At 37.3% G+C, this 18,259-nt stretch overlaps 1 protein-coding gene across 2 annotated transcripts in view; it reads left to right on the plus strand.

Annotated features, from left to right (window-relative positions):
* Positions 1-17,926, plus strand: part of UGGT2 (UDP-glucose glycoprotein glucosyltransferase 2) — a 146,323-nt gene extending 128,397 nt beyond the window's left edge. The window contains exons 35-39 of one of the 2 annotated variants that reach the window (XM_010831523.1): positions 2,326-2,486; positions 3,530-3,644; positions 10,765-10,881; positions 14,887-15,013; positions 17,717-17,926. In XM_010831523.1, coding sequence (XP_010829825.1) covers positions 2,326-2,486; positions 3,530-3,644; positions 10,765-10,881; positions 14,887-15,013; positions 17,717-17,739 — 543 coding nt within the window. In that variant the 3' untranslated portion in view covers positions 17,740-17,926. Of the gene's footprint in view, positions 1-2,325; positions 2,487-3,529; positions 3,645-10,764; positions 10,882-14,886; positions 15,293-17,716 lie in introns of those variants that run through there. The other variant, XM_010831522.1, reaches the window with a different exon arrangement.
* Positions 17,927-18,259: the final 333 nt, after the last annotated feature.

The following is an 18,259-nucleotide window of genomic DNA, read 5'->3' on the forward strand; positions in this document are numbered from 1 at the left end:
CACCACAGTTCAAAAACATCAATTCTTTGGCGCTCAGCCTTCTTCACAGTCCAACTCTCACATCCATACATGACCACTGGAAAAACCATAGCCTTGACTACATGGACTTTTGTTGGCAAAGTAATGTCTCTGCTTTTGAATATGCTAGGACACACTTTATGTTGCTGCTGTTTACTGCTATCTTTGTTGCCATGCTATGTAAACATAAGACATAATTTTGATATATAAGGAAAATATCTTTTCTAAAGATAATCTGCATTCCAGGGGAAAATCAAAAGTTTTGCCAGAAGTACCAGTTATTCCTTAAGACATGGCAGTTTTTCCTCTGAGGTAGTTTTTTTTTTTTTGGTAGTTAAAAATAAAACAAATACTTATATAAATCATCACAATAAAAGTAGCTATATGAATTCCTGTGGATATGAGCTGAAATTTGTTTAAAGTGAACTGTTTCTTCTTGCTGGAAAAGTTAGCAATTACACACATTCACCTCTCTTTTTTCCCCCTTCAGCAACATTCTTTGACAATTAGCAATAACCAAATCCCATTATTCTGGCACTTAAAAGAAGCCTAATTTGGCCAAAAAAAATTATGGTCCTCAGCTTTCAACAGAAATTTTTATGATTTTTACCCTTCCCTCCTTATCTGCCTTTGTAATCATGAATGATAAAAAAAAAAAAAAATAAGTACTTTTAAAATACACAGAATTTTTCTTAAAGCCTTTAAAAATATGCAGAATTTCTAAAAACAATAGTATGTAAATATAAGTGTTATTTTAGTTAAATGCACAAGTTAGTATATTATTTAGTACTAAAGTATATTTTCAAATCCTATTTTATAATATACTTCTATATTATATCTATATATCCTAAATTCTGTTATCTTTGTATTGTTTTCCAAATTGATAAATGTGAATAATTATAATGAAAAACTAAGAAAGTAGGCAAAAGTGTAATGAAGTATTTTCAAACATACTAACATAAAATTGATTTCTCTTTCCCATTATATATGCATTAATATTTTTCTAGCAGGCTAGAGTCTGTTACAAAATCAAACATGCTAATATTACTTCATTGAAGCTATTGAGAATAATCAGAAGATTTTTCTTTATGATTCAAACTAACATTTGCCAATATATTTACAGTAATAGATATATACCATAAAAATTGTTTTGAATTATTAATCTATACCTTGAGAAATTAAGAGCTGTGTACTTATATATTTAATTCCTTACCAAAATATGTTTTGTTCAGAATACCTTGGTTATAAATCAAAACCACAATGAGATATCACCTCACACATGTCAGAATGGCTATCATCAAAAAGCACAAATAACAAATATTGGTGAGGATGTGGAGAAAAGGAAACCCTCCTACACTGTTGGTGGGAATGTAAATTGGTATAGCTACTGTGGAAAATAATATGGAGGTTCCTCAAAAAAACTTTCCATAGAACAATCATGTGACCCAGAAATCCCAGTCCTGGGTATATAGCTGAAAGAAACAAAAACACTAATTCAAAAAGACATATATACCCCAATATTCATAGCAGCATTATTTAAAATTGCCAAGATATGAAAGCAATCTAAGTGTCCATCAACAGATGAATGAATACAGAATGTGATACATATTACTACTCAGCCATAAAAAAAGAATGGAATGTTGCCATTTGCAGCAACATGGATTGACTTGGAGGGCATTATGCTCAGTGAAATAATTCCAACAGAGAAACACAGATATGGTATCATATCACTTATATGTGGCGTCTAAAAAGTGCAACAAACTAGTGAATAAAACAGAAAGCAGACTCATAGAGAACAAAGTAGTGGTTACCAGTGGTGAGAGGGAAGGAAGGAAAGGCAAATATATGGGTAGGAGATTAAGAGGTACAAGCTCTTAGGTATAAAGTTAGCTACAAGAATATATTGTACAACATGAGGGATTTACCAATATTTTATGATAACTATAAATGAAATATAACCTTTAATAATTGTGAGTCACTATCATATACCTGTGACTTATATACTATTATGTATCAACTGTACTTAAGTTTTAAAATATCTTTATTAAAAATGATGTAACAAACGATTCTTATTAATGAATAAAGCCACTAACATACAGACTAGGTATGTACATTTTAGGTTTCTTTTAACCTGTGAGGATAAGGGGGAAAAGTAGAAACTCGGTAAACTCACGCTGGATGAAGGAACTGTGGGGAAAATTCAGGTCTCTGACTTTTCTACAACAAGATAATAATGACTTGAGAGTCACATTAAAAGGGCTTCTATTATTTTATACTCTTCATCAGAGAAACTGTTCTGTTATTTAGATTGTGAGACATGACCTGAAAGAACTTCGAGATTTTGACCTGGGTGGAGCTCCTTATGGGTATACTCCCTTCTGTGATAGCCGCACAGAAATGGATGGATATCGCTTCTGGAAAACAGGCTACTGGGCATCACATCTTCTAAGAAGGAAATACCATATCAGGTAAGAAAATTCATACTCTTATCCTTGAGTGAATAACTTTTTGAATCACAAGGATCAGTTTTCTTTGAAATTCTAAAATAACAGCAACCAATTATATAGTGCTTATTACATGCCAGTCACTCTTACAAGATTTAAAATCTATTAACTCATAAAATCTCTATGACAGCCTTTTGATACTGTTATCATCCCTATTTTATAGATGTGAAAACTGAGGCATATAGCATTTTTGTGCCTTGCCCATGCTTACGCTGCTGGTCCAAAGCTGAGCCAGGAGTTAAGCCCAAGTAACCTGACTCTACTCTCTGTTCCTAACTACTGCAGAAGATTTAAACTTTGTTTATCATGTAACAGAATGAAGATACTGTCTTCAAAGCTGATATTATGAGGACTTCCCTGGTAGTCCAGTGGTTCAGACTCCATGCTCCCAATGCAGGGGACCTAGGTTCAATCTCTATTATGGGAACTAGATCCCACATGCCACATCTGAGACCTAGCACAGCCAAATAAATTTTTTTTTAATTCGAAAAAAAAGCTATTACTGTTTTGTAGGGCCATGAGTTTCAGGAGATCTTAGAAAAACTTGGTAGTGACCCTAAGAGGATGTGGATCCTAACAGCATCAAATCAAACCTCAAATTCCTTGGAAAAATTATGAAAGGATTCATTGTTGTTAGACCCAAGCGTATCTAAAGTTGATACCATCACTGTAGATAGACACTGCTGCTGCCGCTGCTGAGTCGCTTCAGTCATGTCCGACTCTGTGCAACCCCAGAGACGGCAGCCCACCAGGCTCCCGCGTCCCTGGGATTCTCCAGGCAAGAACACTGGAGTGGGTTGCCATTTCCTTCTCCAATGCATGAAAGTGAAAAGTGACAGTAAAGTCGCTCAGTCGTGTCCGACTCCTAGCAACCCCATGGACTGCAGCCTACAAGGCTCCTCCGTCCATGGGATTTGCCAGGCAAGAGTACTGGAGTGGGTAGACACTAGAGGAAAGTAAATATACATAAACAATGCTGGCTGTCAAGGAGTATACATTTCTTGCAGCGCCTTATACGTGGTGGATCTTAAGAAGTTCAGGAGAATTGCTGCAGGTGACAGGCTCCGGGGCCAGTACCAAACTCTCAGTCAAGATCCAAACAGTCTTTCAAACCTAGATCAGGTAAGTGAAATATTTATGGAATAATTTTCAGTACACATAGACTGCTGTAACTCCCTGCTTATAAACATCTAAATCTTGTATTTTCAACCTTTCTTCCCTTTATACAATTTTGTACATATTTTTTCACTTTAAGCCCAGCATTGTCAGAACTGAGTGTTTGATCTTGACTTTTCCATCCTTAAACCTCTTTCCACCGTGTGTCTTCACTATGTTACCTTTTTCTCACTTGCCTCCATCGTCATTTAAACGTGTCTGTCTCCCTCCCTCACTCTTCCCCTTTCTCTTCCTTTCTCTCATTCTCTCTGATCTCTAAGATAAATTCCCTTCATCCTTTGCCCTCCCTGGATACTGCCTTACATTTTGTTTTTCCTCACAGACAAATACTTTTTTCCATGTCCTCTTATTTCCTCACTATGGTACCCTTAATTTTCTCAGAAGGAAATGGCAACACACTCCAGCTTTCTTGCCTGGGAAATCCCATGGACAGAGGAGCCTGGCGGGCTACAGTCTATGGGTCACAAAAGAGTCAGACGCGACTTAGCAACTAAACAACAACAACAACAAAAAGACCCTGCAGTCCTTAGTGTCCGCTATTCCTTCTTTCCAGTGAATAACAAATATAAGTTCTTATTAGAACCATACATATTTGTTCATTCAGTCAGCAAGTATCTGTTAAATACTTACAATGTGTCAGATACTTTCCTAAGCCCTGGGACATCAGAAAACAAAGCAGAGATCCTTAGCTCTTGGTGGTTTCATTCTAGTGGTAAAATAACCAAATAAATCAATGAACAGTATTTAAAGGTAGTGCGTACTTCAGAGACAAAGTAAAACAGGAAAACATGATAGAGTTCAGAATGGTGAACAGGGGTTAGAGTTTGCTGTTGTAAATTGAGTGGCCGTAGACCTGTATGAAGGTGACATTCCAATGGAGGCTTAAGAGCTGACTGTGCAGATACTGGTGAGAATTCCAAACAGAAAGACTATCGAATACAAAGGTCCCAAGGTGAGAATGGGTCTTACATGTTTGAGGAATAGTAAAGATGGGGAGAAAATAGTCTGATGTAAGGGAAGAGAGGTGACAGAGGGTCTAGATAACACAGAAACTTGAGGCCCTTTGTTTAAAAGTCAAGCAAATGTAATATACTAATGATTGATTCAAGACCACAGTGATGAAGGACCGATTTTAAAAAAAAAATCATTCTTGAAAGTTGAGAGAACTCACCATATGTATGTGTGCAAATGCAAGGTAGTGTCTGCAATATTGCCAATTAGTTACCAAAAAAATGATGTTGAGTCCGCAGTAAACCCCAGTGACGTTCCAGATTTAGATTATGAATACCACATTTTTATAATTCAGTCATTTCCCTGGTGGGTTAATCATAAGGAACCCTATCTGCCTGTGGATAACTGAAGAAAAGACCAGTTTTTCAGCAAGCATCTCAGGAACTCTCCCAGAACAGCATCACTGTATTTGGGGAATAGTTGTCCTTTCTCTGATATGTTTGACTCCTGTTCCTGCCAGTCCAGTAAATGCTTCTCTCTGAAGTCAGAACAATATCTTCTTATCCAGTGAACACTTTTTGCTTATTTACCTTCTTTGCAACACAAATGTTTTCAACCTCACCTTTTTTTTTTTTTTAATTTTCACCAATTGATGTGTATTTTAATCGCAGCCATCAGTTTACTATTTTAGTGTGAGAGTCAGTCTTTTCCTGGTTGGCCATTTCTAAGAAAGCAGACCTCTAGAGACACAGTTCTAAACTGTCTGACCTTTTCTATTCAGTTACTGGCTGCCCAGCTTGTACTTCTCCATGGTCTCTTTCTTGGGTGGCTGAGGTTACCTTCTCTTTTGGTTCCCTCCTTCTTTGACTCTGCCTCATATTTTGGTGCCCTCTTCGGCTTTGATTCAGTTTCTTACGTGCACAGGAACAGAAAAAACAGTTTGGTTTTCTTGTTTTCTTTTTTTTTTTTTTTATCAATTCTTTACATTTCCATTCATGTTTTATTATTTTTTTTCTAAATTATTTGAGGACAAACTGGAGATAACTTTGCCACTTTACCTTGAAATAATTTAACATGTACTCCCTTGGAACAAAGACATTTTTTTATATGACCACAGAGCAATTATCAACATTAGAAATTATATCATAGATACAATGTTATTATCTAAATTCAGTTCATTCTCATATTTTATCAATTGTACTATTAACCGCACCTTTCTTGAAACTCCCTTGGCTTTCATAATACCAAATCTTCTTGCTGCTTCTCTGATGTCCATGACTTTTCCACTGCAGTTTATTTTAGAGCTACTCTTTTTCTACCTCTTATTTATATGTTGCTGTCCTCTAAATTTCTGCTCGTGCCTCACTCTCATTCTGTGCCCACTCTATTAGCACTCCTACAAACACTCAAGGTTTTAATTCACAGCTTTTCTATCAAGAATTCCCAAATCTTTGGCTCTTCTCTCTCCTCTGAATGCCTGACTCATATATTAAATCTATTGAGATAGACACAGTAATGCCCAGAACATTTCTGAAATTAAAAATCAAAATTCAAGCTACATTTCTCTTCCACTATTCCCTACATCAGCAGATACTATTCAGCTGCCTGTTACAGGTTAGGTTATCCAGTAAACAAACTGACTCTAAATTAGCTTGCAGGAAGTTTATTAGGACGTGCTTTCAGGACCAATAGCTCTTAGAGAAGGAAAAGAAGCAGAATTGGGCGAATTCTACAAATTCAACAAAGGCCTCAGACAACCCCTACAGGGGGCTCTAAAGCTGATATGGCCTTTCTTGATTGTCACAGTTTGTTCAGGGGGGCTGGATCTTTGTTCCTTCACCTAGATTCCCCAAATCTAGTGATATGACCCAGAGCCTCCCAGAGTTATGAGGATAATAGGCACAGCTTCCCCAGGAAGCTCACTGGGAGGGATAAGCAGGGTCACTTCTACTTTGTCCCCTTGAACCCATGTCCTTGCCTTTCTGGGCCCCTGACCAATCAACCAAGCCATTCACCATTTCATATGAATTTATATATTTTTTAGCCTTAGGCTACTTCTCTTCTGTATACAAGTAAATGATAAGTTACATCATCTGAAGTAGTTAAAATAATTCTTAGAAAAGCAGTAGCACAAAGTACTATATTGAAAAGAAAAAGGATCTCAAATAACCTCAGCTTCTACCTAGAAACTAGGGGGAAAAAAGCAAATTTTAAACCAGAGTAAAAAAGAGGGAATAATTAATGAGTGGAATGGAATCAATGAAAGCAGAAATCAATGAAATGAAAAAATGGAAAAAATTATGTGTTTCAGTAGGTTTTCTTACAAACAAAAGCTGGTTTTTTGATAAAATTAGCAAAACTCAAACCACTAGCCGGACTGATCAGGAAGAAGATAAAAGACACAAATTACTAATATAATGTAGAAATGAGAGACATGATAGCACAATATCTATAGATACTGAAAGAATAATGAGAAACTATTATGAACAACTTGATGGTAATAAACAACTTGGATGAAATGGACAAATTACATAGAAGACAAACTATCAAAATGCACTCAGAATGAAATAGATAACCTGAAGAACACTGTATCTATTGAAGAAATTGAATTTAGCACAACTTTCCAGGCCCAGATAGCTTCTAATTTCTACCAAACTTACATGAAATTCTACCCAGTATTAAAGAAAGAAATAATATCAGTTTTCCACACACTCTTCAGAAAAGTGACATGCCATTACGTTTGCATGTTCTGTTGTTAGAAGGAAGTCAGTGGGTCCAGCCACACTCTAGGAGGAATACTTGCACAAGAACATGAGTACTGTGAGGCAAGGATCACTGGGGGCCATGTCAGAAGCTTCCTGCCACAAACCCTGATATCAATCAAAACCAGATTGAATAAAAAAGATTTTATTCAATGGTAAAAAGGTATATTTACTGAACAGTAAAAAGGGTGGAATTATTCATCATATACATAACAACTTTGATGAATCTAAAAATTATGCTGATCTAATTAAACAAGCCAGGCCAAAAATATACATATTGTGTGATTCTGTTTATATAAAATTCTAGAAAATGTAAACCAATCCACTTGGACAAAAAGCAGTTCATGTTTGCCCAAGAACTGGCTTAGGTGTATGTAGAAAGGACAGCCCAGAAGGATTGCAAAAAGGCACAAGACACTTGGGGGTTATGTATATATTCAATGAGCTTGATTGTGGTCATAGTGTCAGGAATATTTAATATGTGAAACTTAGCAAATTGTACCCTTTAAGTATGTACAGTGAGTGGACTGACATAAGGTTAGACATATAAATCAATGGTATAGAATTGAGAGTCCAGAAATAAACTGAGAGTCCATGTATCTATGCTCACTAGATTTTTGACAAGCATACCAGGATAATTTAAAGGAGAAACAATAGTTTTTTTCAACAAAGGTGTTAGAACAATAAGATATCTACCTGCAAAGAATGAATTGGACCCCTTCCTAACACCATACACCATATACAAAAACTTAACTCAGAATGGATCAAATGCCTGAACGTGAGAAGATGAAGTGTAAAACTCTTACAAAGTATTGACATAAATCTTTCTAACTTTGGATTAGGCAGTGGTTTCTTAGGTATGAAACAAGTATAAGCAACTAAAGAAAAAACAGATAGGACTGCATCAAAATTAAAAACTTTGTTCATGAAAGAACACAAAGTGAAAAAGACAACCCACAGAATGGAAGGAAATACTTGAAATCATATATCTGATAAGGGACTAGTATCCAGAACATATAAAGGATTCATAATTTAATAACAAAAAGACAACCAATCTTTTGAATACTCAAAGGATTTAAATAGATATTTTTCCACAGAAGGTACACAAGTGGCCAGTAAATGCATGAAAACATGCTCAGCATCATTGGTCACTAGGTACTGCATTAAAACTACAAGATACCACGTCATACTCACTGGAATGGCTATAATAAAAAGATGGTCCATAACAGCATTGGCAAGGATATGGAGAAATTGGAACCGTCGTACACTGCTGATGAGAATGCAAAAGAGTGTAGGGTATGTGTCTGTGTGTTTTGCCAGCCATGTTTAGTTGGATGGGGGCAGGTCAGAGTTTGGATTTAACCAGAACTATTTTGCCAGACATATCCAACTAAATGAGAGAAGGGTAAGACAGTTGAGAATCTATTCAAGGGATTAAATATAAGGATTAACCATGGAAATTGAAGAAAGGAGAGTGAAGACATCAAGGATAAATGACAGTGAAACAGTGGTGCGATCAGGTCTCAAAGGGGATTGAAGGATGTTGATATCTGAGTACTTGATGGAGTAAGCTGAAAATCTAGAGGTAGTCAGAGAGTGGGAGTATGACGGGAGAAAGTGGCTAAGATGACAGACCCGGTTATTTAAGGATTTAAAGAATGGATTTCCAGGAAAAGGGGATTCAAAGAAGGAATAGTCAAACTTTTATTTTTGTTTAATTGATAAGACTTTTTTAGAGCAGTGTTAGACTTACAGGGAAAAAAATGAGTAGAAAGTACAAAGAATTCTCATATTTCTGGGCTCTATTCTGTTCCATTGCTGTGTTTGTCTATTATTTTACAAATCTCCATGTTTTAATTAACTAGAGAATTTATATGAAGATTTTCAAATTCAGTATTATCATCCTGTTTGTTATTCTTCTTCAACCTTCGGTTGGCTATTCTGGGCTTCTATGTAAACTTTAGAATCAGTTGATATCCACAAAATAACTTTCTGGGACTTTGATTAGGATTGTGTTGAATTTATAAATTGAGTTGGAAAGAACTGACATCATACCAGTATTGCTGCTGCTGCTGCTAAGTCGCTTCAGTCGTGTCCGACTCTGTGCGACCCCATAGACAGCAGCCCACCAGGCCCCGCCGTCCCTGGGATTCTCCAGGCAAGAACACTGGAGTGGGTTGCCATTTCCTCCGCCGACGCATGGAAGTGAAAAGTGAAAGTGAAGTTGCTCAGTCATGTCCGACTTTCTATCTGTGAATATGAAATACCTCTCCATCTATTTAGATGTCCTGAAGTTTCTTTCATCAGAATTTTAGTTTTCCTTATGTAGAGGAACATTCTTTTACATTTTTACCTGGGTTTGTTTGGTGGGGTTTTGGGGTGGTGGGTAGATTGTGCTAATGTAAATGATGGTATGCTTTCAATTTTAAATTCGACTTGTTCATTGCTGGTATATAGCACTTGACTTTCTGTATATTAACCTTGTATCCTGAAACCTTGTTACAATTGCTTATTCATTGCAGGAGTTTGCTACTGATTCTTGTCATCGTCAAACAAAGACAGTTTTATCGCTTCCTTTCCAATCTGTATACTGGTTTATATTTCCTTTTCCTATCATGTTGCATCGGCTAGGACTTTCAGTATTATGATTAACAGGAGTGCTGTGAGAAGAACCCTAAAATTATAAATCTTGGACCTTAGATGGGACATCCAACACAAGTACCCCTGGTGCCCTCTGGGAGAGAGAGGAAACATGCCCTTTGCTCCGGAATGCAAACAGATACTCTCTGGGGACACATAGGGACGGGCTCTACAACCCTTGACGTATAAACAGATACCTCTGCGAAAAGGGTCTCTTGATGTCTCCAGAGATCTGTCTTTAACTTAATAGGTTCATTTGCCATTTAAACATCCTTTTACCCAGGTACCAGCAGTCTTTGCTTAGAAAGCTGTGAGTGTGCAGAAGTTTCCTGATAGGGAACTGAAAAGTCACCTCAGAATCTGGAGAGTGTGGTGGTGACCACATAACCAGTAAGATACGGTGTAAGTGATTAATCCTGGTGTTTCAAGGCAGTTGGAAGTAGAAAGGGAATTGCAAAGGTGGGTTCTGGGCCCCCCTCTTCACCCCCAATGCAGGAGTAAAGTCCAGAGCAGGTGTGTGCTTCCTCCCAGTGCACAGGTTCATTCACGATATGAGACCATTGGGTCAAATTAAGTATTTAAAGCTTAAAAATATGACCATATCTCAGATTTGGGTATGTTTTATAGAATCCATTTATAATCTAAATGACAGCTTCAACTTCTTCCACTCTAATTGAAATTCCTCTGTGTTGAAATCATTCTTTTTCTAATAGGATCTTCCCAATAATATGATTTACCAAGTTGCCATCAAGTCTCTTCCCCAAGAATGGTTGTGGTGTGAAACCTGGTGTGATGATGAATCCAAGAAAAGAGCCAAAACAATTGATCTGGTGAGTGTTTGCATTTTCCTTTGTATAAGCAGATATGAAAATGTTCCAATAGAAGTATTTTCTGTTTTACAAATGGCATGGCACCCTGTGGCTCAGTCTGTAATTTACTGTTTTATTTACCTACGTTGGCAGGTATAGGGCTGTATCAGGGGCTCCCAAGACCACCCCAGGTTTGATGATTTGATAAGAGGACTCTTAGGACTCAGAATATTTCATGGCTATGGAAATATTACAGTGAGAGAATACAAAGTGAAATCAGCAGAAGGAAAAGGCGCATGGGGTGAAGTTCAGAGAAAACCAGATCCAAGCCTCCAAGAGTCCTCTCCCTGTGAAGTTACCTGGGACAACCCTCATTCCTTAAGCTCCAAGAAGTACACCACCACGTGTGAAATGTGGTCTATCAGGGAAGCTTACCAGAAAGCCAGTGCCCAAATTCTTATTGGGAGCTGGTCATGTAAGCAACCCCTCAGCCTGGCACGTGCCAAAATTCCCCATACCTAGAAAAAAGGCAGGTGGTCAGCATAAATTACAAGTTTGCACAGTTTAGGCACAGTGAACTGTTCTTATCAGGGAATGCTGGGAACACGCCTGAAACCCAAGTTCCCAGAAGCCAGCCAAGGGCCAGCCTTGTAAGCACAGGCCTCTCAGAATAGCAGCCTCTGTGTTAATAGCAGCCTGCTGCGTTCTTTTCTGCACAAGGCCTTTTCAAAGAAAGGCCATCAACTGGCTGAAATGTCATAAACTAAACATATGATGAGTTATCATCTTAACATATCATCAGTTTAGTTCTTATGCCAATAATTTCCCCAAATAAAGACAGCCAGAATAATTCCAGCTACTTGCTGCTGCTACTGCTAACTCGCTTCAGTCATGTCCGACTCTGTGCGACCCCATAGACGGCAGCCCACCAGCTCTGCCATCCCTGGGACTCTCCAGGCAAGAACACTGGAGTGGGTTGCCATTTCCTTCTCCAATGCATGAATGTGAAAGTGAAGTCACTCAGTCATGCCTGACTCAGCGACTCCATGGACTATAGCCTACCAGGCTCCTCCATCCATGGGATTTTCCAGGCAAGAGTACTGGAGTGGGGTGCCATTGCCTTCTCTGGCAATACTTAAATTATCCTATACGTCTTTTTATTCATTATTTTTGAGAAATTTTTTTCTTAGGTTTTCATTGTAAGCAGTTTATGCTACACAGTTTAAATCTAGACATGAAATATTTTAAACTAGTTGATTTCTTGTCCATATGTAGACATTATATTCCAGTACTGTATATTTTCTCTAGTAGTACAAGATATTATCATTTTTTTCCTGACCATATTTTTCTGTGGTGATATAAGTTTAGAATAATTGTGTACAAGATCTTCTTTGAAGAACAAACTGTCAAAATTTTAGACCTCATAGTTTTTAACAAAATAAGACTGGATAACAAAATAAAGGGATGTTTTACCAGATATGTATAGAAAGTAGCATGCCAAAATATAATTAGATTGCAATCATAGGTGATAGAATGTAGCAGAAACAAGTGGTCATCGGTCAGGAAAAAAACAAGGGAAATTTCTAAAGAGTGGATAAGGACATTACCGTGTTAAGGTTGTGTCACATAAGAATGTGACTCATCCGTTAGTTGACATAAGTCTCCTTGGGATTTTTAGTACTTAAATTAACATGAGCTACTCAAGCAAATGCCCAAATTTCTGTGGTTTCACGTACACCCAGGCCCAAGTGGGTGTCCTGTCAGTGAGTGGCTTCCCTGTACATCATGACTCAGGGACCAATCTCCATCCATCCTGGGACTTCTTCATCCTCCAGGGTCCTGTCATCATCTGTGTCCATCTGAAGCCGATCCATCCAGTATAGCAGCCACTTCCCACAGGCAGCCATAAAGTACTTAAAATGTTGCCAGTCTAAATTGAGGTTTGCTCTAAGGTATAAAACACATCAGATTTTGAAGACTCAATAAAAATGTAAAAATATCTCATTACTAATTTTTATATTGATTACATTTTGACTAGATAACATTTTGGAAATACAGTGTTAAAATTTATTCCACCTGTTCCTTTTACATTTTTTTAATTTGGCTGTTTGAAAATGTAAAACTGCATTTGTGGCTTCCATCATATTTCTGTTGGGTAGTGTTGATCTGGAGGGTAAGAAGAAAGGGTGGAGGATGCATCCTGATCCTAAAGACCTTGGCCCCGTGGTGGCAGTTGGTTGTGTGTCTACATCCAGTTATAAAAAGAGCTGAGGATCATCATTCCTGGATGGGCAGCCACTTCCTAGCAGTAGGTCTACTGAGAAAATGGATGGGTGGCATAGATTTTGGTGGACAACATCATCTCTTCGACAGAAACATTTAAAATAAAAAAGAACATGCTGTTTTTGGTCATCTTAGGGGAAAGGTTAAAAAGGAAAATCAGGAAATGGCCTAACGGAGAGGAAAAAGCATTATTGACCTTAGGAACTATAGTTCTCTGTTGTGAGGGCCAACTTGTGCATTATAGGATGTTTAGCAGCATCCCTGGTCTCTACCCACTAGATGGCGATAGCGCCCCCCAGCCCCCAGTTATAGCCATCAAGTACCTCCAGACCTGGCCGCAGCTCCCCTGTGGGACATGATTGCCCCCTTGAAGCACTGCTGATAGAGATTATGCTTCCCAATGGCTTAGCAGGTAAAGAATCGACAATTGTAGCATAAGCTAAGGAAAGAATAGTACTTTGTTTTTTGTTTCTGACACAGTTAGAAAATCCGTTATCTTGTTTATAGAACACATTATCTGTGAAGTTAATTTGTACAGAGAAGTTCCTGTTACCCACTTACTTCAGAAATACATTACTGTAGGAAAAAATCCACAATGCAATGAACTGGAAATATTTGGTGAGGAAAGGATTAAGATACCAGGCTTATGGGTCATAAATAAGCTTTCCCATAAGGCATGAAAGATGAAGCAGGTTGGGGCTACCATGAGAAAGTGCCACATAGAAGTAAGCTTCAGGACACGTGCTCTATTAGTGTGCTTTGTGAAGAGCAGACGGATGCCTGTGTGGCTCTGTGAAGTTTGTGCTCCTCCTGTAACCTTTCTTTACATTCCTCAAGCCAAAGACACTGGAGTCATATTTGATGCCTCTCTTTCTCACAGTTCACATCCAGCCCACTAGCACTGTCAGCTGTATCTTCACATACATCCAGAGTCAGACCCTCCTTAAACTCTGCCTTTGCTTTTTGCCTTTTAAACTTAATTTCCCAAGAATCTTCATAGTAGAACCAATTGCTAATTAAAATTGATCAAGTATTAGAGGAACCTTGGGGATAACCTTGTTCTAATTTCCTCGTTTGCCAATGAAAAGACAGGTTCTGCCACTGGTGCCCACATACGCACACACACAGTTTGGTGATGTTTACAGGTCTCCCTACTAGTTTAAGTGGGACTGTCCAAGTCTAACTGCTAGTAAGAATTGGAACCATGAGGATCGAGGATCCCTGTCCATTGTTTTTCCACTGTGCCTCTTAAACAGACTACTTAAATATTCTTAAGGCATGGAGATTTATAGGCTACTCTGAATTTCACAACTATCAGTATTTTGCCAAATGAATTCCAGTTAACTGATTTTAATACCACAGCTGCTAATCAAAACAGAGGCATAGGAAAGAGGACAAATGCTTTTGCCAAAGAAACTCGAGACATTTCTAAAGGCTGACAGTTAGTTCTACGTATGAAAAAAAACTATGTAAAACCAGGTTTTAGTCCAAAGAAAAGGCAAGAAAATATTTATTAATATAGTCTGCTGTGCTCTTTTACAGAGTGGTCATATAATTGGCTTCTTTGTCCAAATATTTTATAGAATTGTTTGACAGACTTCTTATGAACCATCAGAAAATCTTCAAATTTTTGTTTAAACTTCTGATTGAGTGTTTGCATTAAACACTGCTTACATAAACTGCAATTTGTCATTTCAGTTGATCCTTTCTCTATTAAACTAATTCTAATATTTATATTTTCAGTGCAATAACCCCAAAACAAAAGAACCTAAACTAAAAGCTGCTGCCAGGATTGTCCCAGAATGGGTGGAGTATGATACTGAGATACGGCAACTGTTAAATCACCTTGAGAACAAGAAGAAAAATGCAGGTGAGTTGTTCTGCAGTTGTGTATGAACCACATGTTGCACTAAGTGAAATTAGAATAATTACAAAATCATTTCTTAATGGTTATCAAATGATTACGTCAGAATTTCTTTACCAAAGTCTGTGACATGGTTACAGATTTTCTTTTTGTGTGGACCAAGTTCACAAATTTAAAACATGGATAGAGAATCTATTCCCCTATGGATATAGCTTCATATCATCACATAGATAAGCAGCATAGTATTAGTCTCCTGACCTAAGATAGAGGTTAAAAAAAAAAAAAGTAAAAGAAACACTCTAAGATACACTGAATTTCCTAAATATGAAAATCCAAGCCCCGAAGTTTAATAAAAGCCTTACACAGCCAAATAGAGTATTTCCTCCTGTCTCCTTAATTAGTGACACACACAGTATGTTTCCTCATAGGAAGCTGGTTCCTTATTCCAATAGCCTTTATCACAGACCAGAGGATGGTTTGAATTAGTTTCCATTTCTTAGATTTAAAAAACTGAAATTACCTTAGCATTTTATCACCCTACATAAACCCTTAACACCAATAAATGTGTGTTGGATATTCTTTTAAAGCTGATATCAGCTTCTTGATTCCTTCATGATTCCCTTTCCTGGTCAGTACCTGTCTCTATTGTTCTTTGCTCTTTTTTAAAAGTAGTATTAGCCAGAAAGAAAAACACCAATACAGTATACTAATGCATATATATGGAATTTAAAAAGATGGTAACAATAACCCTGTATACTAGACAGCAAAGAGTCACTGATGTATAGAACAGTCTTTTGGACTCTGTGGGAGAGGGAGAGGGTGGGATGATTAGGGAGAATGGCACTGAAACATGTATAATATCATATATGAAACGAGTCGCCAGTCCAGGTTCGATGCATGATACTGGATGCTTGGGGCTGGTGCACTGGGACGACCCAGAGGGATGGTACGGGGAGGGAGGAAGGAGGAGGGAGGAGGGTTCAGGATGGGGAGCGCGTGTATACCTGTGGCGGATTCATGTTGATAATATGGCAAAACGAATACAATATTGTAAAGTTTAAAAATAAAATATAAAAAAATTAAAAATATAAAACTTAAAAAAATTAATAAAAGTAGTGTTGAGCTGCTGTTGTGTTCCAGTCAGTATGTTAAAGACTTTCACCGGTTAGACTAATTAATCCTCATCATAATTCTTTCCAGTAGTTCAGAATATAATTCTTATTGTCCTCAACTTTACTTTTTAGGGAGGCTGAATTTCCTCACATAAGCATGAAATTGTGTTTTATATTGACTCTGTTTTCCTTAACAAAATCAATGTGTGCTATCGAAGAAGTTCAGTATTTTAAACACACCTGAGTATTTTTAATAATCTAATAATATAAAGGTGCCATTTCAGTTCAGGAGAAAGATTATTATGTAAGTGGCATAACTGTTTTCAAAGGGAGAGAAAGATAAGACAGGATGGAGGGAGAGAAGAAAAGAAACTAAAAAAGGAAAGAAGAAAAGAAAACTCACATAATTACCTCACAATAAAATATAAATGCATGAAACATTGAGATGAAATGTTTCTCTTATCAAATTGGAAAGAGTTAAAGGATTAACAATATCCAGCACTAGCAAGAGTATTGACAAGTAAGTGTGTATATACATACATATAGTAGCTGTATAAATTAAGTAAATTTTGTAATATACATAAAAATTCAAATACATGCCATTTGATCCATGAGTTCATCAGAAACTTACATTTAAACAAAAATGTGTGTGTGTGTATGTTTGTCACAACATTGTCTTTAATAATGAAATAGAATCTGTCCAACAATAGAGGACTGATCGATTGCATAATTCCAGTGGAATTTAGTGAAGAGAGAGAGAAAGTCTGCCATTTGGAATTGTGGAACAGGATCCGTTTAAATTGTGTTTTAGTTAATTTCTGCCTGGAAAATATTTTGAATTCTCACGTGTCTTAAATCCATTAGTATGTGTAGCGCATTGATGCAGGAGAAAAAAACATTTTGAACTCTTAAGTCTTCACTGGTATTGACTTTGATTCTCACAGTTATATAGTATTTTTTCCCGCGTTTGAATGCTCTGCCCGCTCATCTTAGACAAAGACCACATATGTCTTCTGCTTTTTGTTGTTCCATTACATTAATGATGGCATACTTTGTACCTGCTGAGAAATCTATTTTTCACCATCAAGGTGCTAGGTCTTGGAGATAACAAAGATGAATAAAGTATTGTTCTAATAGACTCATGGGAGCTCACTTGTAGGTGGGTAAAAGGGCAAGTAGTTATGCTCCCATATGATCGATGCCATGGGCTTCCCTGGTGGCTCAGTTGGTAAAGAATCAGCCTGCAATGCGGCTGACCTGGGTTCGATCCCTGGGTCGGGAAGATCCCCTAGAGGAGGGCATAGCAACCCTCTCCAGTATTCTTTCCTGGAGAATCCCCATGGACAGAGGAGCCTGGCGGGCTACAGTCCACAGGGTCACAAAGAGTCAGACACAACTGAGCGATTTAAACACACAATAGATATAATGTACAAAGAGCTGTTCTCACTGTCACTTAATGAAGCGAGTAGGTACTAAACTAACAAACAGGAAGATCCTCGGTGAGCACCTACACTTTATGTTAATTCATGCCTCAGTGAGGTTTAACTAATTTGATATTTAAGATTTCAAGAGCTAAATATACTTTCCTCCCCTACAGTTTTGACACATGATGAACTCTAGCACTGGCTTGTGTGAGAAGATGAGAAAGTATGACAAGAAATCTGCCACCTGCTGGGGAAATGTGGAACTACTTCCAAGACTTGTCAAAGTTTCATTAAGATCAGTGACATATTCTTGGATTTAAATTATATTATTTAAAAGTAACATGTATTTAATGTATTGAATAAACTTAAGTTATATATTGTAAGAAATGACCATTGAGTGTTTAAAATTAGATGGTTCCTCTTTCCTGATTGCATAAAACACTGGGTTTTCTTCAGTTAAAGTGATAATTTTGCCAGATAACCAGGTTGAACATATCTGACTAGCTGGTCCTCATGGAGATTTATCAAACCATCTACATCTTTGAATATTCCAGCTGTATTTATTTATATATTTCTTTATTCAAAAGATGCATTTAAATTTGAGAGACCTATTTTGTGTTTTTTTTCTTCTGAGAAAGAAGGACGTATGGTTATCTCTGAATAGTATTTTTAAAAATTAAGCCCATTTGTACCTTAACTATTTGTTTTAAAATGAA

Source organism: Bison bison, unplaced genomic scaffold, assembly GCF_000754665.1.
Source record: "Bison bison bison isolate TAMUID 2011002044 unplaced genomic scaffold, Bison_UMD1.0 scf7180017864527, whole genome shotgun sequence".
Classification (NCBI taxonomy): domain Eukaryota; kingdom Metazoa; phylum Chordata; class Mammalia; order Artiodactyla; family Bovidae; genus Bison; species Bison bison.